This window comes from Molothrus aeneus, chromosome 24 (assembly GCF_037042795.1).
Source record: "Molothrus aeneus isolate 106 chromosome 24, BPBGC_Maene_1.0, whole genome shotgun sequence".
NCBI classification, from domain to species: Eukaryota; Metazoa; Chordata; class Aves; order Passeriformes; family Icteridae; genus Molothrus; species Molothrus aeneus.
In genome coordinates this window covers 3,301,229-3,320,031 of record NC_089669.1, presented here as the reverse complement: position 1 = coordinate 3,320,031, position 18,803 = coordinate 3,301,229, and the positions used below count along the sequence as shown (strand labels likewise).

The 18,803-nt window shown below is 53.6% G+C and overlaps 1 protein-coding gene across 3 annotated transcripts; it reads left to right on the top strand.

Annotated features, from left to right (window-relative positions):
- Positions 1-3,759: 3,759 nt before the first annotated feature.
- On the top strand, positions 3,760-16,383 carry KLHDC8A (kelch domain containing 8A). 3 transcript variants are annotated; one of them, XM_066565119.1, is made up of 7 exons: positions 3,768-4,045; positions 7,396-7,462; positions 8,068-8,468; positions 9,320-9,484; positions 10,063-10,278; positions 11,043-11,144; positions 11,343-16,383. In XM_066565119.1, exons 3-7 carry the CDS (start codon positions 8,093-8,095, stop codon positions 11,534-11,536), a joined length of 1,053 nt encoding a protein of 350 aa, XP_066421216.1. In that variant the 5' UTR covers positions 3,768-4,045; positions 7,396-7,462; positions 8,068-8,092; the 3' UTR covers positions 11,537-16,383. The 3 variants fall into 3 exon arrangements, with proteins under 3 accessions (XP_066421214.1, XP_066421216.1, XP_066421215.1); XM_066565117.1 differs by lacking the exon at positions 11,343-16,383 and having other exon boundaries at positions 3,760-4,045; positions 9,320-10,278; positions 11,043-11,141; XM_066565118.1 differs by lacking the exons at positions 3,768-4,045; positions 7,396-7,462; positions 11,343-16,383 and having other exon boundaries at positions 8,016-8,468; positions 9,320-10,278; positions 11,043-11,141.
- Positions 16,384-18,803: the final 2,420 nt, after the last annotated feature.

Sequence of the window (18,803 nt, the reverse complement as noted above, 5' to 3'; positions counted from 1 at the left end):
ATGGGATTTTCTAAGATTGAACAGAGTTGGGTGAAAAAGCTCTGGTGGTGTTTGGGGTGGTTTTGGGATAGTTTTTGGGGAGGTTTTGGGGTGATTTTTGTGATGGTTTTGGGGTGGTTTTTGCGTGGTGTTTGTGGTGGTTTTTGGGAGGTTTGGGGTGGTTTTGAGGTGGTTTTGGGATGGTTTTGAGGTGGTTTTTGGGGTACTTTTTGGGTGGTGTTTGGGTGGTGTTTGGGGTGGTTTTTGCGATGGTTTTGGGAGGGTTTTAGGATGAGTTTTGAGGTGGTTTTTGGGGTGGTTTTGGGGGTGGTTTTTGGGGTGGTTTTGGGGGTGGTTTTTGGGGTGGTTTTGAGATGGTTTTGGGGTGGTTTTGAGATGGTTTTGGGGTGGTTTTTGGGGTGATTTTGGGAGGGTTTTAGGGTGGTGTTTGAGATGGTTTTGGGGTGGTTTTTGGGTGGTTTTTGGCATGGTTTTGAGACGGTTTTGGGGTGGTTTTTGGGTGGTTTTTGGGTGGTTTTTGGCGTGGTTTTGAGACGGTTTTCGGGTGGTTTTAGGAGTGGTTTTGGGAGGGTTTTGGGGTGGTGTTTGGGATGGTTTTGGGAGGGTTTTAGGGTGGTTTTTGGGGTGGTTTTGGAATGGTTTTGGGTGGTTATGGGGATGGTTTTGGAATGGTTTTGGGTGGTTTTGGGGATGGTTTTGGGATGGTTTTGGGTGGTTTTGGGGGTGGTTTTGAGATGGTTTTGGGGTGGTTTTTGGGTGGTTTTTGGCGTGGTTTTGAGACGGTTTTGGGGTGGTTTTAGGGGTGGTTTTGGGAGGGGTTTGGGGTGGTGTTTGAGATGGTTTTGGGGTGGTTTTAGGGGTGGTTTTGGGAGGGGGCTTGAGATGGTTTTGGGGTGGTTTTTGGGACAGGTTTTAGAATGGTTTTGGGATGGTTTTGTGGTGGGTTTTGTGGTGTTTCTGGGATGGTTTTTGGGGTTGTTTTTCCCTTTTTCCCTGTTTTCCCCAGCTCCTGCCTGCCTGGAGCGCTGTCTCCCCGTGTTTGTCACTCGGGCAGGCACAGCTGGTGGATTTCTCCCCACGGGTGAAAATCTGATGGAGAAATCCCAGAGTTCTGGGCTCCTGTCTGCACGGATTAAGGCACTGCCTGCACTGAAAAATTCCTTAATTAACTCCTTAATTAACTGTCAGCTTGAAAAATCGCTGGGAAAAATGAGGGATCTCCCATCCCCTGTATTTTTCTCCTTGCTGGCACAACAAAATCCCTGTTTTCCCTCTTTAGCCACAAAAAAAAATCCATTTTCCCTCTTTACCTACAACATTATTTTTAAAAATTATTATTAAAATTATATATAATATATTATTTTAGATTGTTATTAAAATTATTGCTGTTAGATTAATTAAAATAATTACTTTATATTAGCATCATCATTATCATTATTACTATTATTTCTTCAAGAAGAAAATACCAACCAAAGCCCCTTTTTCTCCATTTCCCCAGCTGATTTTTCCTATTTCCCCCCACATTTTTCTTCCTCCTTCAGCTCTTTCCCCCTTTCCCATCCCAGGAATGATTTTGGGATGGAATTGGCTCAGCCTGAGGTGCCACAGGTGAGAAAAAGGGAATTAAAGCCGGGAATTAAAACCTCCCTGGTGTCATCTGCAGGAATTCCTGCACCTCTCCTGCTGTTCCCATGGAAACAGATGTGGAATTGCAGGGATTTCATCGATTTTCAGGACTGTTAATAATTTATTTTTCCCTTTAACATCAACACTTCCTTTATCATTCCCAAGCAGGGTGAGGTAAACAAAAAATCTGCTTTTTTGAAGCAGCACCAAAAATAATAATAATAATAATAAATCCTTGAAAGATTTTTCCACAAAGTTATTCTGCAGCACTTTGAGGAGAAAAAGATGATTTTAACAGCTTTGGAGAGAACCAGGTCAGGGAAGCAAAATCCTGGGATGGGTGGCAGGGTGGGAATGGGCTCCAAAGGCTCCCAAATCCTGCTCCTCTGAGCTCCTTGTGGGGTGCAGGGAGAGAAATTTTGGGAATGGGCTCCAAAGGGTCTAAAATCCCTCTCCTGTGAGCTCCTTGTGGGATGTGGGAGCAGGATTTTGGGAATCAGCTCCAAAGGATCCAAAATCCTGCTCCTCTGAATTTGTGGGATGCAAGGAGCAGAATTTTGGGAATTGGCCCCAGAGGCTCCAACGTCCCTTTCCTCCAAGCTCCTTGTGGGATGCAGGGAGAGAAATTTTGGGAATCAGCTCCAAAGGATCCAAAATCCCGCTCCTCTGAGCTCCTTGTGGGAGAAGAATTTTGGGAATTGGCTCCAAAGGGTCCAAAATCCCACTCCTGTGAGTTTGAGGGATGTGAGAGCAGAGTTTTGGGAATTGGCTCCAACATCCCAGTCCTCCGAGCAACTTGTGGGATGTGGGAGCAGAATTTTGGGAATCAGCTCCAAAGGGTTCAGCATTCCTCCGCTCTGAGCTCCTGGTGGGATGCAGGGAAATAAATTTGGGGAATTGGCTCCAGAAGCTCCAACATCTCAGTCCCATGAGCTCCTTGTGGCAAGCAGGGAAATAAATTTTGGGAATCAGCTCCAAGGGCTCCAAAATCCTGCTCCTCCAAGCTCCTTGTGGGATTTGAGAGCAGAATTTTGGGAATTGGCTCCAACATCCCAGTCCTCCAAGCTCCTTGTGGGATGTGGGAGCAGAATTTTGGGAATCAGCTCCAAAGGCTCCAAAATCCTGCTCCTCCAAGCTCCTTGTGGGATTTGGGAGCAGGATTTTGGGAATCAGCTCCAAGGGCTCCAACATCCCTCTCCTCCAAGCTCCCTGTGGGACGTGGGAGCTGCAGGGAGCAGAATTTTGGGAATTGGCTCCAAAATCCCTCTCCTGTGAGCTCCTTGTAGGATGCAGGGGAATAAATTTTGGGAATCAGCTCCAAAGGCTCCAACATCTCACTCCCATGAGCTCCTTTTGGGATACAGGGAAAGAAATTTTGGGAATTGGCTCCAGAAGCTCCAACATCTCAGTCCCATGAGCTCCTTGTGGCAAGCAGGGAAATAAATTTTGGGAATCAGCTCCAAGGGCTCCAAAATCCTGCTCCTCCAAGCTCCTTGTGGGCTTTGAGAGCAGAATTTTGGGAATTGGCTCCAAAATCCCTCTCCTGTGAGCTCCTTGTAGGATGCAGGGGAATAAATTTTGGGAATCAGCTCCAAAGGCTCCAACATCTCACTCCCATGAGCTCCTTTTGGGATACAGGGAAAGAAATTTTGGGAAGCAGCTCCAGAGGCTCCAACGTCCTATTCCTCCAAATCTGTGGGATGTGGGGAGTAGAATTTTGGGAATTGGCTCCCAAGGCTCCCACACCCCACTCCTCCAAGCTCCTTGTGGGATGTGGGAGCTGAAGGGAGCAGAATTTTGGGGATCAGCTCCAGAGGCTCCAACATCCCTTTCCTCCGAGCTCCCTGTGGGATGCAGGAGCAGAATTTTGGGGTTCTGCCGCCCCAGCTGCCCTTGCCGTGCCCATTTCCCCCATTTTGGGGTGACATCCACGGGATGGGCTCTTCCCTGGGATCCACCCATCCCTTCCCGGACAATCTCTGCCTCCTCTCAGCTCCGTCTTTCCCGATTTTTTTTTGGCCAAAATTCCCCGGGCGATTCCTCCGGTGCCGCTTTAGGGCGGGGAGCGCGGCGGTTCCAGAACATCCTGTGCGAGCGTGGGGAGCCATAAAAGGCTCAGGGATGGATCGGGAACGCCGGGAATTCGCACGCACAGCCCCGAGGAGGAGCCCAGCTGGGGAAACCCTCCCCGCCCTGAGTGTCCTACATCTTCCAGAGGGGGAACAGCAGCGCCGCTGGATTTACGCGGATTTATTTTATTTATTTTATTATTTTTTTTCCCCCTCTCTCTTCCCACGCAGCAATTGCCAGCCCCGGCTGCTCCCGGCGCCGCTCGCAGCCCGGCGGGGAGTGGGAGGAAGGGGATGCTCGGAGGATTTGGGAAAATCCGAAGCATTTCCAGCCATGCTCCAGCGGAGCTGTGAGTATTCCTGAGAAACCCTGGGCAAGGAAGGAGGGAGGGAAGGGAATTCCTCACTCGAGGTCGTTTTGGGGGGGGGGGATGCTTTGGGACCCCAGGAACAGCCACAAACAAAGCTTGGAGTTTGTGTTTCCCTTCCAAAAATTGGGTGGGGAACGATAATTTCCCCCCCCCCCCCCTTACTTTTTGTGGAAAAGGATGGGGTTTTTCCCGTACTTTTTTCCCCAAAAATTCCACATTTTCAGCTTTTCTCCTCCCAGCATCCCCAATCCCTTTTTCCAGCCTTTCTCCCAGACCAGGCCCGGCAGGGATGGGGTCGCTGTGACCTCCCCCAGCTGTGATCTGGCCCGAGCTCTCCCCATTCCCTCTGCAGCTGAAATAAAGAGAAAAAAGAGCTCTGGAAACACAACCTGAGAGACCTGAGGGCTTGGAAACGCCTTTCTGTGTTTGACCCGTGCAGCAGAGCAGCTGCTGGGGCACAGGGAGCTTTTGGGGGTGAGGAAGGGGATTTAGGATCCTGGTGGGAGCTGGGTGGGGAAGGGAGCCCCTTTGCCCTTGCAGGTGGGTTCTTGCTCTTGAATTAAATGAAATTACATTATTTAAATTAAATTCAAACTCCTGAGCTCAGCTGTGACATGAGCAAACCTCACCTTGCTCTGCTGTTCTTTCAGCCCACTCAGGGTTTTTAATGAAGGCTGATTTGGGCTCTTTCAAAAAACGAAGCAGATTTTGCCCCCGTCCCGGAGCTGTGACGCCCCTGACGCGCTCCCGTGGGGGAATATTTCCTTCCACAGCCCCTGTCCCTCCCCTCAGGAGATCGCAGCCGGCAGGAGGAGGCTGCAGAGGCTCCCGAGGGACCGGGATGGGGGAAGGGGTGAAGCCTGGGGGAGGCCAGACCGGCCCCAGCCGCTCCCGCATCCCAAAGGATGCTCGGGATCGGGGGGTACAAAACAGCTCAGAGCGCCGCTCTGCTCCACACAATGAAATCTCTTCTCATCCCAGTGGTTTTTTGCTCTTTTTGCCGGTTTTTTTTTTCCAGGCAGAGGCGGGGATCCGGTGAGGTTTCGTTGTTGTTGTTGTTGTTGTTGTTGTGGTGGTGTTCCGGGTGGTTGTTGCTATGGCGAGGGGGGAGGTCAGGAATCCCCGGCTGATAATTCCGAGCCTGTTCCTTTCATTCCCAGCTGCCGCGGTTGGAGCAAAAGCACCAGGACCCGGCTGTTCCCAGCCCCTTTTCCCTCGGGACACGGGTGGGGAGAGGAGGAATCTTTTTCCCGAAGTTTCCCCAGTGGATTTCTGTGCCCCGCTGAGGAGGGGCTGGGTGTGTCTGACCCGCTCCTGGTGCGAGTTTGGGGGCTCTGAGCATCACCCTGGCTCTGCCCCGCTCCCAAATGGGAGCAGATTTGGGTTCCAGCCCTTGGAATTTCGACCCTGGGGCAGCAAAACTTCCAAATCCTGGAGATAAAAGAGATGGGAAGGGGAAGGAGCTGCTCTGACATCTCCCCCTGTTCATCCCATGAATCCCTTGGAATTCCACCTGCCCGGCTCTGATAAATCCCAAAATATTGCAGGTCCATAAATGCCACACATCCAGGGGATCTCCAAAATGAGGGATGGGTTTTCCTTGGAGGGAATATCCAGGGAGAAATCCCGCTGGAGCCCTGACCCCTCTCTGGGGGTGCTGCCCCTGCCCATCCATGCTCCAAATCCACTTGGAAAAGACCCCGGAGGGTTTCTCAAACCAGGGAATTTCATCCTTTCAATCCTTAAACGAAGAAATTAAATCCTTTCTATCCTTAAACCAAGGAATTTCATCCTTTCCACCCTTGAATCAAGGAATTTCATCCTGCAGGGATAAGGAGTGGAGAGGGCTCAGCCCCAGCTCCGCAATTTCCTTCCTTTGGATTTCCAATGTCAATTAGTCTGAGATGATGAGGCGATAATTCCCTGGGTCTGGGAGGGGAATTTGGCCTCAGGAAACTCTGCCAGATCCCAGCACGGCGCTGGTGTCGCTTCTCGGTGAAATCCAGGTGATTTTTGGAGATCTGGAGGCGAAGGAATTCAGGAATTCAGGGTGTGAGCCTGACCTTGATTTCCTTTAAATAGCAAGGGAGGGAAGAGGAGCAGAATCTTTGTGTGCCAAGGCAGCTGAATTCAGGCAGGGGTTTGCATTCCAGCAGAATTCCCGGCTCTTTGCTCCTTTATTCCCATGGAGGACCTGCCTGGAGAATTCCTCATCCCTCTCCAAGCGCTCTCTGCCTGCTGGGATGTCGAAAAGGAATTTTTAGGCCATTTCAGGCAATTATTTCTGAGTTTTGGACGGAGAAATTGCCTGGCCCCAGGCAGGTTCTGCTGCTGGCAGGCACTGGGCTGGTGCTGGTTGTGTCTCATCCCAGCAGTTTGGATTTGAAGGATTAGAGGTCAGGAACGTCTGAACGCAAATCCATCGAGCTCCTGGAAACGGGAGCTGGCTCTGCTTTGCTAATTAACCAGGCCAGGGTGAGTTTATCCATGAAAATTCACCTGGAAAGGAAATCAATCATCCGAGGGAGCAGAACCCCGGATCTGCCAGGGCACAAATCCCGGGGATGCTGCTCAGGGAGGGCAGAGCAGTCTGGGCTGCTGCTCGCTGCTTTTTCCCTGGATTCTGGGAGGTTTGATGTGCTGCTGCTGCTGCTTTTTATCGTGGCTTCGTGTCCCTTTGTCCCCCTGGAGCCGGGAATTTCCTGGAATTGCCCCGGGAATTGTGGATGGGCCCACAGCAGCTCCTGCTGCTGGAGGCTGGCAGCCCAAGCAGGATTTCTTCGTTTATTTATTAATTCCTCATGCAGTAAATTATGTTTCGTGTGCTCCTGAACATTTATTTGGGATGATAAATAATAATAAAAACAAACAGCCGTGCTCGGATTAATCGGATTTTATGGAGGCTCGGGGTTGGATGGGAAGGGTGGGAAGGGATTTTCCTCCCAGCGCTGCTTTTGTCCCTCTCCCTTCGCCCTCTCTCGCTAATTAAGCTCATCTGCATCGCGCTTAATGAAGGAGAGAGGAGATGGAGCAATGACCGCGGGTTCCCAGCTCTCCGCCCCGGGATTGCAGAGCCGGGGGTTCGCATTCCTCAGGGTGGGGATGTGAGGAAGGTGAGGAGGAGGAATCCGGTGGGTGAGAGCAGGAAAGGTTCCCCAGCCGGCAGGAAAACAGGCGCGGAGGGAGCAGAGCCTGGCTTGAAGTCACCTGGGGGCGGGGAAGCAGCAGAACAAACAGACTCCAACCTTCTCGCCTGGCTTGCTTTTTGTTTTTTCCTTTTTTTTTTGTCTTTTGTTTTCCCACCTCTTTTTGTTTTGTTTTATTTTTAGGCTCGGTCTCTGCGTGAGCTGCTGAGGCGGCTCTGGAGCCGCAGGATTGATGGAGAGGCGCTGAAAGGTGGCGGTGACACAGGGGACAGGCGGGAGTGGCGCTCTGGGGGTGGCACAAGGGGACAGGTGGCAGTGGGAGGGCAGCTCTGGTCCCGCTCTGCTCCTGCCAGGGTGGGGTTTGCACTCTGGGATTTTTCCCTCAGTTCAGGGGGAACATTTTGGGGCTGGAGCGTGTCCAGGGAAGGGAATGGAGATGGGGAAGGGTTTGGAGAGTCCTGAGGGAGCTGGGGAAGGGTTTGGACAATCCTGAGGGAGTTCGGAAAGGGTTTGGAGAGTCCTGAGGGAGCTGGGCAGGGGCTCAGCCTGGAGCAAAGGAGGCTCAGGGGGAATTTCTGGCTCTGCACAACTCCTGCCAGGAGGGGACAGCCGGGGGGATTTGGGATCTTGTCCCAGGGAACAGGGACAGGAGGAGAGGGAACGGCCTCAGGCTGGGCTGGGGAGGCTCAGGTTGGACACCAGCAGGAATTTCCTCCTGGAAAGGGCTGGAAGGGCTGCCCAGGGGGGTTTGGGGGTGTCCAAGGAATTCCTGGAGGTGGCACTCAGTGGCAGAACTTGGCCGATCCTGGCGAACTTCTCCACCCTCAACAATTCCGGAATTCTCTTTTTTCCCAGCACCAACCCCTTCCCGGCGGCCACCATGGAGCTGCCCAACACCAAGGACTTCCAGTGGAAGTCCCTGGCGCCGCTGCCCAGCCGCAGGGTTTACTCCACGCTGGTGGAGGCGGGCGGGCAGGTGTTCGCCGTGGGCGGCTGCGACGACAACGGCGTCGCCGTGGACTCCTTCGAGGTCTACTCGCCCGAGGCCGACCAGTGGGCAGCGCTGCCCGCCATGCCCACGGCCAGGGCCGGCGTGGCCGTCACCGTGCTGGGCAAGAGGATCATGGTGATCGGCGGCGTGGGCGCCAACCAGCTGCCGCTGAAGGTGGTGGAGATGTACAACACGGACGAGGGGCGCTGGAGGAAGCGCAGCTCGCTCCGCGAGGCCGCCATGGGCATCTCGGTGGCGGCCAAAGGCAAGTGTGGGAAAGAGGGAAAGTTTGGGAGGTTTCACAGGTGGCAGGAAGGTCTCAGAATGTAGAGCCTGAGGGTGGAATAGGGGTGGAAGCAGGTTTTGATATACAATAATGGATCGTGGAAAGCTTCCCCAAAGCGCAGCCCGCTCCGTGAGGCGGCCATGGGCATCGCGGTGGTGGCCAAAGGCAAGTGTGGGAAAGAGGGAAAGTTTGGGATGTTTCACAGGTGGCAGGAAGGTCTCAGAATGTAGAAGTTGAGGGAGGAATAGAGATGGAAGGAGATTTTGATATAGAAGAATAATAGATTGTGGAAAGCTTACCTGAGGTGGCCATGGGCATCTCGGTGGTGGCCAAAGGCAAGTGTTGGGAAGTTGGAAAGATGGGAAAGTTTGGGAAGTTTCACAGATGGAAGGAAGGTCTCTGAATGTAGAACTTGAGAGTGGAATAGAGGTGGAAGCAGGTTTTGATATAGAAGAATGGATTGTGGAAAGCTTCCCTGAGGCACAGCTCACTCCGTGAGGCGGCCATGGGCATCGCGGTGGCGGCCAAAGGCAAGTGTGGGAAAGAGGGAAAGTTTGGGAAGGAAGTTTCGCAGATGGCAGGAAGGTCTCTGAATGCAGAAGCTGAGGGTGGAGTAGAGGTGGAAGCAGGTTTTGATATAGAAGAAGAAGAATAAATTGTGGAAAGCTTCCACGAGGTGGCCATGGGCATCTCAGAGGCAGCCAAAGGCAAGTGTTTCCCATCCAGATCACAGGTTAACACAGCAGGGGAGGGGGATTTCTCGTGCTTCCCTACAATAATTTATTATCCCAATAATTTCATGGGATTTGGGGGTTTTTTGCCCCATCCAGACTACAGGGTGTACGCAGCAGGCGGGATGGGCTCGGACCTGCGGCCCCACAACTTCCTGCAGCACTATGATGTGCTCAAGGACATCTGGGTGTCCCTGGCTGCCATGCCCACCCCCCGCTACGCGGCCACCTCCATCCTGAGGGGCACCAAGATCTACGTGCTGGGTAAGGAGCAGCCCTGCCTCCTCCTCTCCTGCTTCCCCTTCCTTCTCCATCCTTTCTCCTTCTTCTCTTTCCTTTTTCTTCCTTTCTCTTCCCTTTTCTTCTCCATCCTTCCCTTTCCTCTTCCTTCCTTTTCCTTCCTTTCTCCTTCCTTTTCCTTAATTTTTGTTCCTTTTTCTTCCTTGTCCTTCCTTCTCCTTCACTTTTTTCCATTTGCTTCCTTTTGCATCCTTTCTCTTCCTCCAATTCCCTCTCCTTTCCAATTCCCTCCCCATTTCAATTCCTTCTCCATTTCAACTCCCTCTCTTTCCACTTCCTTCCATTCCAATTCCCTCTACACTTCAATACCCTCTCCTTTGCAATTCCATCTCCTTTTCAACTCCCTCTCCATTTCAATTCCCTCCAATTCAATTCCCTCTCCATTTCAATTCCCTCTCCTTTCCTATTCCCTCTCCTTTCCAATTCCCTCTTCTTTCCACTTCCCTCTCCATTTCAATTCCCTCTCCATTTCAATTCCCTCTCCTCTCCAACTCCTCCTCCATTTCAATTTCCCTTCCGTCCCAATTCCCTCTCCTCCCCAGGGGGAAGGCAATCCAAGTACGCCGTCAACGCCTTCGAGGTTTTCGACACGGACACGCGCTCCTGGAGCAGGTTCCCCAACATTCCCACCAAAAGAGCCTTCTCCAGCTTCGTGCCCACCGAGGAGAAGCTCTTCAGCCTCGGGGGGCTGCGCCAGGGCCGGCTCTACCGGCAGCCCAAGTTCATGAGGACCGTGGACGTCTTCGACCTGGAGCAAGGTGGGAGCTGGACCGGCCATGGACCTTCCCGAGGGGTTTGGGGACACACAGGGCTGGGTCTGGGGTTTGGGGACACAGGGATGGGTTTAGGGTTTAGGGTCACAAAGAACTGGGTTTGGGGCACATAGGGTTGTGTTTGGGGTCACACAGGGCTGGGTTTGGGGACACAGGGCTGGGTTTGGGGACACAGGGCTGGGTTTGGGGTTTGGGGTCCCAGAGCTGGGCTTGGGGTCACAGGGATGAGTTTGGGGTTTGGGGTCACAGGGATGAGTTTGGGGTTTGGGGTCATACAGAGCTGGGTTTGGGGTTTGGGAACACACAGGACTGGGTTTGGGGTTTGGGGCACACAGGGCTGGGTCTGGGGAAACACAGGGATGGGTTTGGGGGTCACACAGGGCTGGGTTGGGGTCACACAGGGCTGGGTTTGAGGACACAGGGCTGGGTTTGGGGTTTGGGGTCACACAGGGCTGGGTTTGGGGCTCTGCCACCCTTGCAGAGCACAGAGCCCCCATCTGCTGCTGCCTTGAGCTCAGCTTAGAGGACGATTTCCAGTCAGGATTACTGAGTGCAATGGGAAAACCTCAATCCCAAGGCAGCTGGATCCAACAGTGGGATAACAGGGGCCAAACCCAACCACCCCATGGGGTTTTATCACCCCAAGGTGACGCAGCCAAACTGCCCTTCCAGAGGCAGGGGCTCAGAGGGGGTGGGTGCCTTTCCAGGGGTGGGTGATCCCCCAGCCCCGGCGTGTCCTGTCCTTCCAGGTGGGTGGATGAAGATGGAGCGCTCCTGCTACCTGAAGAAAAGGCGAGCAGACTTCGTGGCCGGCTACCTGCGAGGCAGAGTTGTGGTGGCTGGGGGCCTGGGTGAGGCTCTGGGACTCTGGGAACCCTTTAAAAAGGTCTTGGAATTGTTGTCACCCCCCCAAAAAAAGGAGAAATCCCGGTGCTGGCTGGTGGGAGGGAGCAGGGAAAACAAACCCCATAAGGGGATGTGGTCAGAGCAGCCAAGAGAAGCTCGATGGTGCTTCCCAGATCATCCAGCGCCTCCTTTTGTGCTTCCAGGGAATCAGCCGAGCGTGCTGGAGTCGGCAGAGGCTTTCCACCCCGAGAAGAACAAGTGGGAGAGCCTGCCCCCCATGCCCACGCCGCGCTGCGCCTGCTCCAGCATCGTGCTGAGGGACTGCCTGCTGGCCGTGGGGGGCGTCAGCCAGGGGCTCAGCACGGCCGTGGAGGCCCTGTGCCTCTCTGACTCCTGATCCGAGCACACCTGAGTGGGGATCCCACCCAGAACAGGGCCCTGTGCCTCTCTGACTCCTGATCCGAGCACACCTGAGTGGGGATCCCACCTGGAACAGGGCCCTGTGCCTCTCTGACTCCTGATCCGAGCACACCTGAGTGGGGATCCCACCTGGAACAGGGCCCTGTGCCTCTCTGACTCCTGATCTGAGCACACCTGAGTGGGGATCCCACCCAGAACAGGGCCCTGTGCCTCTCTGACTCCTGATCCGAGCACACCTGAGTGGGGATCCCACCCAGAACAGGGCCCTGTGCCTCTCTGACTCCTGATCCGAGCACACCTGAGTGGGGATCCCACCCGGAACAGGGCCCTGTGCCTCTCTGACTCCTGATCTGAGCACACCTGAGTGGGGATCCCACCCGGAACAGGGCCCTGTGCCTCTCTCATTCCTGACTGGAACCCATCTGAGGGGGGATTCCACCTAGAGCAGATCCCTGTGCCTGTCTGATTCCTGATTGGAACTCATCTGGAGGAGAATCCCACCTGGAACAGGTTCCTGTGCCTCTCTGACTCCTGATCTGAGACCACCTGGAGGAGAATCCCACCTGGAGCAGGGCCCTGCCTCTGCCTGTCCCCAGTGGTGGCATTGGGGACAGCACTGGAAGCTCCCAGGACTGGGACAGATGCATCCAACAGTGCTGGCAGCTCCTCCAGAAGCACATCCAGGGATTCTGGTGCCTCCCTTCCTGGCACTGCTGTCCATGAGGAACCCCCACACTGGCCAGGGGTCCCCTCCTGTCATTGTCACAGCTCCATGAGGACATCAGCCTGAGGAACTGCTCCCGACATCTCCATGGGGGTGGAACTGCTCCTCACATCTCCGTGGGGACACCCAGTTCAAGGAACTGCTCCTCACATCTCCGTGGGGACACCCAGCTGGAGGAGCTGCTCCCCACGGGAAGGAGTCTGGAGATCCCTGTGTGGGAATTGTGTCCTTGCAGCCATCCTGGTCACAGGTGACACTGGGGCTCCCCAGAGGGGTCAGTGGTGGCTCAGGGGGGACAGTGGTGGTGTCCTCCTCCATCCTGGGATCTGCAAGTGCTTCCCTATGGATTTTCTCCCAGAGGAAACTCCCAACCTGCAGCAGGATCCGGGATCGCTCTCTGCCTTCCCCTGCAATCCCGTCCGTGGCTGATCCTTGGGATTCCAGCAGGAGCTGGGGCCAGGGGCTGCTCCCGAGGGTGAATTCTGCTCTGGCTCCTCTCTGCTGGCACAGGGCTGGCACAGGACTGGCACAGGACTGGCACAGGATTGGCACAGGACTGGCACAGGACTGGCACAGGATTGGCACAGAACTGGCACAAGACTGGCACAGGATTGGCACAGGACTGGCACAGGATTGGCACAGGATTGGCACAGAACTGGCACAGAACTGGCACAGGACTGGCACAGGATTGGCACAGGATTAGCACAGGATTGGCACAGGACTGGCACAGAACTGGCACAGAACTGGCACAGCATTGGCACAGAACTGGCACAGCCTCCGCCTTTGCCGGGTGCCAGGTGGGGATGGCCTCATCCCTGCCCTTTCCCGGGATGCTCCTGCAGGGAAATGGGATCCAGCAGGACACGGCCTCCCTGGGTTTGGCACAAGAGCTGCCGGAGATTTGACCTGAGCCCAGCTCGGGTGGCTCGGGCGCTCCTGGCTGTGCGTGCAGGGCGGGTTTGAGGATTTCAGCGGGTTTGGGTGGTTGGGTTTGGGCTCCTCCCAGAGCTGTCAACAGCAGATGGCATCCTTGAGGATCTGAGCGGGTTCGGGTGGTTTGGTTTGGGCTGGGTGAGCCCCAGGTCTCCTCCCAGCGCTGTGAACAGCAGATGGCACCCCTGGGCCGAGCTGCGGCTGCAGCAGCGCCTCCGGCAGCGCTGCCGCTGTCCTGGGCTGCCCTGCCCGGGTGGCGCTGGACCGGGGCAGCTCGAAAATCCCATTTCAGGTGCTGCAAGATCCAACAAATAACCTGGGTGCTGTGCGTCTCCTCCAGTATCTTATTCCCGTAGAAAGACACCCCCGAGGAACCCAAACACCTTCCAGGAGCTGGGACAGGGCTGGGTTTGGGTCCAGGAGCTGGGACAGGGCTGGATTTGGATCCAGGAGCTGGGACAGGGCTGGGTTTGGGTCCAGGAGTTGGGACAGGGCTGGATTTGGGTCGGAAGAGTCCCTGATGCTGCTGCCCAGGAAATGCCTCCAGGGCTGCAGCTCCCCGAGCTCTGCAGTGAATCCCTTGGGATGAGAGTGCCCTGGAGCTCCTTTCCCTGGATGAATGTTGGTTTTGTCACCAGCCTGGCCCTGGGGGGCTGCAGGAAGCCCTGGGATGGTCCCTGTGCCCCCAGGACCCTCCGCGCCCCCTCCTTTATCCCAACCCAGCCGAGCATTTGGATTTTCCAGCGACAAAAAAATCCCGGAGCGGCCCCGGCCGTGTCCTCGCCTGAACTCCCCATGCTCGGAGTTTACTGAGAGGCTTTTCAGCCCTGGTGGCTGCTCCAGCACAGAGGCTGAGGGCTGAGCTGGCCCTGCTGCCAAAAATCCTCATTTATCGTCCCCGAGCAGACTCTGTCTGTTCAAACAGGAAACTTCCTCAAGGAGCAGCCTCCAAAGGATGGGGTGGAGCAGAAATGATTCCTGCACCTTGCCATGGGCTCAGGACACGCGGCTGGGCTGGCCCTGGCTGGTGGGGACAATATTTTTGGGGGTCAGCACTGCTTTTTGGGGTCAGTGCTGCTTTTTGGGGTCAGTTTGTGGTGGCAGCTCCCAAAAGGAGCCCGATGCGGGCTTGTGGGAGAGCTGCTCCAGCTTCAGCTGGGAATTCCTCTCTGGAGAGCTGGGAATTGAGCTCTGGGATCACCTCTGTCGCTGCCATCCTCATCCCTGGGATGTCCCCAACCCTGTGGGGCCACCAGCAGCAGAGTCACCCCCGGCTGTTCCCATTCCTGGGAATGTGCTGGCGCTGGAGCGGATGTGGAGTCACCATCCTGAGAGACAGACGCTTCCTGCTTGGAAAATAAAAGCTCCAGCTTTTTTTGTGGGTTTCTGTGGGCTTTTGGTGGGTTTTTTATGGGTTATTTTTGAGCGGAATTTTTCTTCTTTTTCCTCAAAATGCCTCGGGGTTTCTGCAGCCCCATGTGCTGTGACACCCCCAGTGCCCAGGAGGGTGACAGGGACACCTGGGGGGTGGATCTGTGGTAAAGGGAGCCTTGGAGGGGTGGATTTGTGAAAAAATTGGGATGGAGGGATCCATGGATGGATGGAGGAATGGATGGATGGATGGATGAGGGATGGATGGATGGGTGGATGGATGGATGGATGGATGGATGGATGGATGGATGGATGGATGGATGGATGATGGATGGATCCATGGATCAATGATGGATGGATGGATGGATGGATGGATGGATGGATGGATGGATGGATGGATGAGGGATGGATGGATGGATGGATGGATGGATGGATGGATGGATGGATGGATGATGGATGGATCCCTGGATGGATGAATCCACGCATGGATCCATAGATGGACGATGGATGGATCCATGGATCAATGATGGATGGATGGAGGGATGGATCCATGGATGGACGGATGGATGATGGATGGACGGACAGATGGAACCCCCAGCTGCACTCCTGGGGTGGCCTCTGCTGCTCTCACCATCCCTGAAAGGCCATAAATGACTTTTCCACAGGCTCCCATTGGCGCTGATGAGTTTCCCTTCTCCTGCTGATGGATGGGGAGGATCAGAGCATTCCCGGCTTTCTCCGGGGTTTTCAGAGGGAAAATGGGTTCCACACCTGCCTGAGCATCCCCGGCAGCAGGTGAGGAATGCTGGGGCTCAGGGCCACGAAGGAGGGGTGAGCATTCAGCTTTTTGTTGTCTCTGGCATTTTAATGACTCTTCCTTTCCCTGTGGGAGGTCTCCGAGACAGCGCTGTGACCGAGCACCAAGCTGTGCTCGGAGCAGGTTTCTCTGACACGGAGCCAAATTCCTGGCTGGATTTCGGGTTGGTTTTAGTGGACACAGAGTGGGGCCACGGGACAAGCCCAGTTTGGGATTTCCAGGGGAATTTCGGTGGATTTCCCCAGCGGAGAAAGCAGAAAGCGGTGGGCGCTGCCACAATGGGGGATCCTTATCAGCGGATTCCAGCGGGCTCCCTCCGCGTCCCTTGGCATTTCCATGAAAATGGGAAAGGCTTCCTGAGGAAAAAAACATCCCCCAGCCTCCCTCCCTCCCACAGCAGCACAGAATCCTCTGGATTCTGGGAGGAATTTATCTGCTGGAAACAGAAACTCCGTGGGGCCTTTGCACAATGCGGGGAATCCTCGGGAAAGGCATCCCGAGAAATCCACCGGGACCCCAAACACGGGGCCGGAGAGATCCTGTTAAAAACGGGACCAGACTCCTGGTACTAAAAGTGATTTCAGCATTTATTTATTTATTTTATTTATTAAAAGTGATTTCAGCATTTATTTATTTATTTCATTTATTAAAAGTGATTTCAACATTTATTCTAATAAGAAGGAAGGCCCAAAGAAAGGGGTGCTAAAAGTTGTTTCACCATTTATTTATTTATTTATTTCATTTATGGAAAGTGATTTCAGCATTTATTCTAACGAAAAGAAAGGTCTAAAACAACGGTGCTAAAAGTGATTTCAATATTTATTTATTAATTTTATTTATTAAAAGTGATCTCGGCATTTATTCTAATAAAATGAAAGGCCTAAACCAAGGGGTACTAAAAGTTATTTCAGCATTTATTTATTTATTTATTATAAGTGATTTCAGCATTTATTCTAATAAAAAGAAAGGTCTAAAACAATGGTGCTAAAAGTGATTTCAGCATTTATTACAATAAAAAGAAAGGCCCAAAGCAAGGGGCACTGGGCCGAGGATGCAGCAGCAGCGATGTCCCCATGTCCCAGGGGAAGGGCACAGCTTCCCTGGCTCAGATGTCCCTTTTTATCCTGTTTTTTGTCCCTCTGGATTGGTTTCTGTTTGGATCCTTCATTTGCATGAAGGTTTCAGGCCTTGATTGGCCATTACAGCTCAGCCCGTTTCGCTGGGGCTCTGGAAAAACTGGGAAAACTCCTGGAGAAGCTGGGAAATGCTCTGGAAAAGGTTTAAAAGCCTCTGGGGATGGTGTGAAAACCTTCGCTTATGTGTAATTTCTTCTAACCACCCTTTAAACCCCTTTTACAATATAATAACCCAACTAACAGCGCTCAATAACAATTATCGACTATTTTACAACCGTTCCTAAGCTATTTTTAACAATCCCACGACGGCGACAGTGACATTTTCCCCTCGGGCCGGTGCCATCCCTTGGCTGGCCCGGACAGGATCCTGTTTGCTTTGAGGCTGAAATTGCCGCACTCGGGTTCAGCTCCTCCTCCCCGCCGTGTTCATCTTCCCCCGTGGCCCTTGGAAACGGCTCCTGTTGCTGCTCGGTGTGAATAATTCATGGCCACAATTCATTAGCGCCGCTCATTATCGCCGTTCTTTATCACGATCCATTATCGCAATTCGTTATCGCCATTGCTGCGGCTCGGGGATCGTCTTCGGATGTCGCGGGCTGTTTTTGGAATGAGCAGAGAGAGAGAGATTTGTGCCTGGTTTGTTGAGCTGGGGGAGAGGCTGGAGGTGGGAAGGAGCAGCCCGGAGCTGCTCGTCCCTGTGAGGAACTGAAGTGGCCAAAAAAAACAGTGACAGTGGCAGGGGAAGGGACCTGGGTGTCTTCGTTGTACCAAAATGACATTTAATGTGCGTGGGACAGCCCTGGGACAGGTGACAGCCACAGAGAGTGGCCCAATTTTACCAAAATGACATTTAATGCGTGTGGCACTGTGCTAGGACGGGTGACAGCCACAGAGAGTGGCCCAATTTTACCAAAATGACATTTAATGCATGTGGGACCATGCTGGGACAGGTGACAGCCATGGAGAGTGGCCCAATTTTACCAAAATGACATTTAATGCGTGTGGCAGTGTGCTGGGACAGGTGACAGCCACGGAGAGTGGCCCATTGGCACCAAAATCACATTTAATGTGTGTGGGACAGCGCTGGGACAGGTGACAGCCGCAGAGAGTGGCCCATTGGCACCAAAATCACATTTAATGTGTGTGGGACAGGTGACAGCCGTGGTTAGTGGCCCAAAGGTACCAAAATCACATTTAATGTGTGTGGGACCTCATTGGTACTGATCACAGCCACAGAGAGTGGCTCAATTGTGCCAAAGTGACATTTAATGTGTGTGGGACAGTGCTGGAACAGGTGACAGCCATGGACGGTGGCCCAATGGTACCAAAATTATATTTGATGCGTGTGGGACCATGCTGGGACAGATGATGGCCATGGAGAGTGGCCCAATGGTCCCAAAATGACATTTAATGCATGTGGGACTGCATTGGTACTGGTCACATCCATAGAGAGTGGCCCAGTTGTACCAAAATGACATTTAATGCATGTGGGACAGTGCTGGGACAGGTGACAGCCATGGAGAGTGGCCCAGTTGTACCAAAATCACATTTAGTGTGTGTGGGACCGCATTGGTGCTGGTCACAGCCATGGAGATTGGCCCAATGGTATAAAAATGACATTAATGCATGTGGGACATTGCTGGTACCAGTCACAGCCACAGAGAGTGGCCCAGTTGTACCAAAATCACATTTAATGCATGTGGCACCACACTGGGACAAGTGACAGCCACGGAGAGGGGCTCAATGGTACCAAAATGACATTTAATGCATGTGGCAGTGTGCTTGAACAGGCTCAATGGTACCAAAATGACATTTAATGTGTCTGGGACAGGTGACAGCCGTGGGGAGCAGTTTGGTACAAGGCTGTGCCCATGACTTTGTGGTCCCACCTTCCCTGAGGGACACCTCTCCTCAAAAGGTCACCCTGTAACCTCACCTCGGTGACAAAACCAGCCAGGGGACAGTGCCACCCGCCTGGCTCTGTCCTGACAGCCCTGTGTCACTCTGTGTCACTCTGTGTCACCTCCAAAACCCGCAGAGAGGAGCCAGGGTTTAAATCATCCCTGGCAGGCATTTGGGACCCCCTGCTCTGCCAGAGCTTGCCTGGAGCGGTGGGAAAATCCAGGTTTGGGTGAGTAATCCCGCAGTTATCTCCCTCTGCCATCGATCCAGGGTGTCCTCACCCAGGCCAGAGCCGGGCAAGCGCCTTTGTTTTGGCTCTTCTGGGAAATAATTGCATTCTTTTAATATCTCCAAAGGAAGA